Here is a 1,943-nt window from a genome sequence, read left to right as displayed (position 1 = left end):
TCACTTAAATAAAGCATATGACAAGATGGTTAACACGAGGGCAACTATGGAGACTGCTCTCAGCAACATTCCTGCTAAGTTCATTTCTTCTATGTAAGGGAAGTTCTGTGTTATTAATAACAAATATTACTTAAATCATTTTGAATAATGCACCAAATTTTTAAAATTTCAATTTTGTACTGAAAATATAAATGTTTACTAGGAAAACGCCAACATTAGCAGGTGTAACAGATGGTATTTGATAATTCTGCCAAAAAATAATTTTTAGTAATTGAAGTTCTAATCTGCACCAAATTATTGTTCTCTCTTTGAAACAATAATAACAAAAAGTTTTTTTTAATAAAACTGACTAACATTTTTAATCAGAAAAACTCCAACAAAGCCTGTTTGGTTACAGGAGCATTTGATTGAACTTCCCACAAATTTTATCAAACAATCAAATAACCACAAATCAGAATTGAAAGGTTTTGTCCCATCGCTATTTGTTTCATTGAGATTCTCGTATTGCAGGTTGACAAGGTTTTCATAACCGTAACGACCACAAAATGTGGTAGAAAAATTTTTCTCCTTATGAAACACATGAAGTAAACGTTAAATAAGGTCTATTAACAAGTAACTTGAAAACGCTAATACAACAAGACATTAATTTATCTGAAGGAAAAATTTTCAACGAGACTGACCAGTTTAAGGTTATTAAACTGAACCTCAACAAATACTTTCTCATCCTGTCTACCAGAAATACCATCATATTTATAGGCTGTTACGTCAACGAACATCAATGGACTGACTAGGCTATATAAAATATTGATTAAAATAAAACACGCATAAAAACTTGCTGGTGCGCGCGCATGCCAAAACACACACACACATCACACACACACACAGGGCCGCCGACAGCCAAACCGGGCCCCAAGTTTAAATGCATACCGGGCCTTTCATGTATATATATATATAAATGCGTATATATATATATATATATATTAGGAAGAAGACCAAGTTCTATACAGTTGTTCAAAAAATCCACCGACGATTCAGCATTAACAAGTTTTATGGTTGATTCTCTAATATTTTGAACTAGTTCTTTACAATTAAGTCTATTCAAAATGTTGAAATCCATTTTATAATCGTTTATGATTTTAATTGTTAAAATTAATCAAGCAAGATCCCATTTTTATAATCGTTTATTTTTTATATTATTATTAAAGTTATGCATATAGATCTATTTCGACGTAAAGTCATCATCAGTGCAATATATATTTTAAATAAATTCTATTAATAGTTAATTAGTTGTATTTTTTAATATATTAAAATATAACACAACCATCATCTATAGTACCCAACAATATCAAAATCTTAAACTCGCTGAAGCCATTCTAATAGTAATGCAAAAACCTACATTGAACAACCAACAACAAATTAAAACAACTCTCCCTACGCATAGATTAATTAACAACGTCAACATTGTTGCTAATAATTTTAACGTCATCGATAATAATAATAATAATAATACTTTTAATAACAATGATGACGACGACAACAACAATACAAACAACGATAGCAACAACAACAGCAACAATAAAAAGAACAACAACTACAACAACAATAATAATAATGGTAATGATGATGATGATGATGATAACAATAACAATAATAATAATAATAATAATAATGATAATGATAACGATAATGATAATAACAATAATAATAATAATAATAATAATAATAATTAATAATATTAATAATAATAATAATAACAGAAACGATATTCTAATTAATTTCGCGCTTCAAATTTGTGACATTGTTGGTTGCCATCTTGACAACGGCCACGTAGCATGAACAATCGTATAATTTCAAATATTTTGTTTACTAATTTCAATGAACCTTTGCGTTTTTATTTCGTTACTTTTATTTTATTTTAATATATTAAAAAATACAACTAATTA

At 28.1% G+C, this 1,943-nt stretch overlaps 1 protein-coding gene across 1 annotated transcript; it reads right to left on the bottom strand.

The window, feature by feature from the left end:
* Positions 1–1,117, bottom strand: HELRODRAFT_178012 (hypothetical protein; the record flags this gene model as incomplete). Its single annotated transcript, XM_009026151.1, has 4 exons — positions 1–105; positions 355–567; positions 681–792; positions 1,029–1,117. 4 exons carry the CDS (start codon positions 1,115–1,117, stop codon positions 1–3), a joined length of 519 nt encoding a protein of 172 aa, XP_009024399.1.
* Positions 1,118–1,943: the final 826 nt, after the last annotated feature.

The sequence above is a fragment of the Helobdella robusta genome (assembly GCF_000326865.2).
Source record: "Helobdella robusta unplaced genomic scaffold HELROscaffold_45, whole genome shotgun sequence".
NCBI classification, from domain to species: Eukaryota; Metazoa; Annelida; class Clitellata; order Rhynchobdellida; family Glossiphoniidae; genus Helobdella; species Helobdella robusta.
Note: the sequence above shows the minus strand (reverse complement) of the source record. Positions and strands in the feature narration are given on the sequence as shown.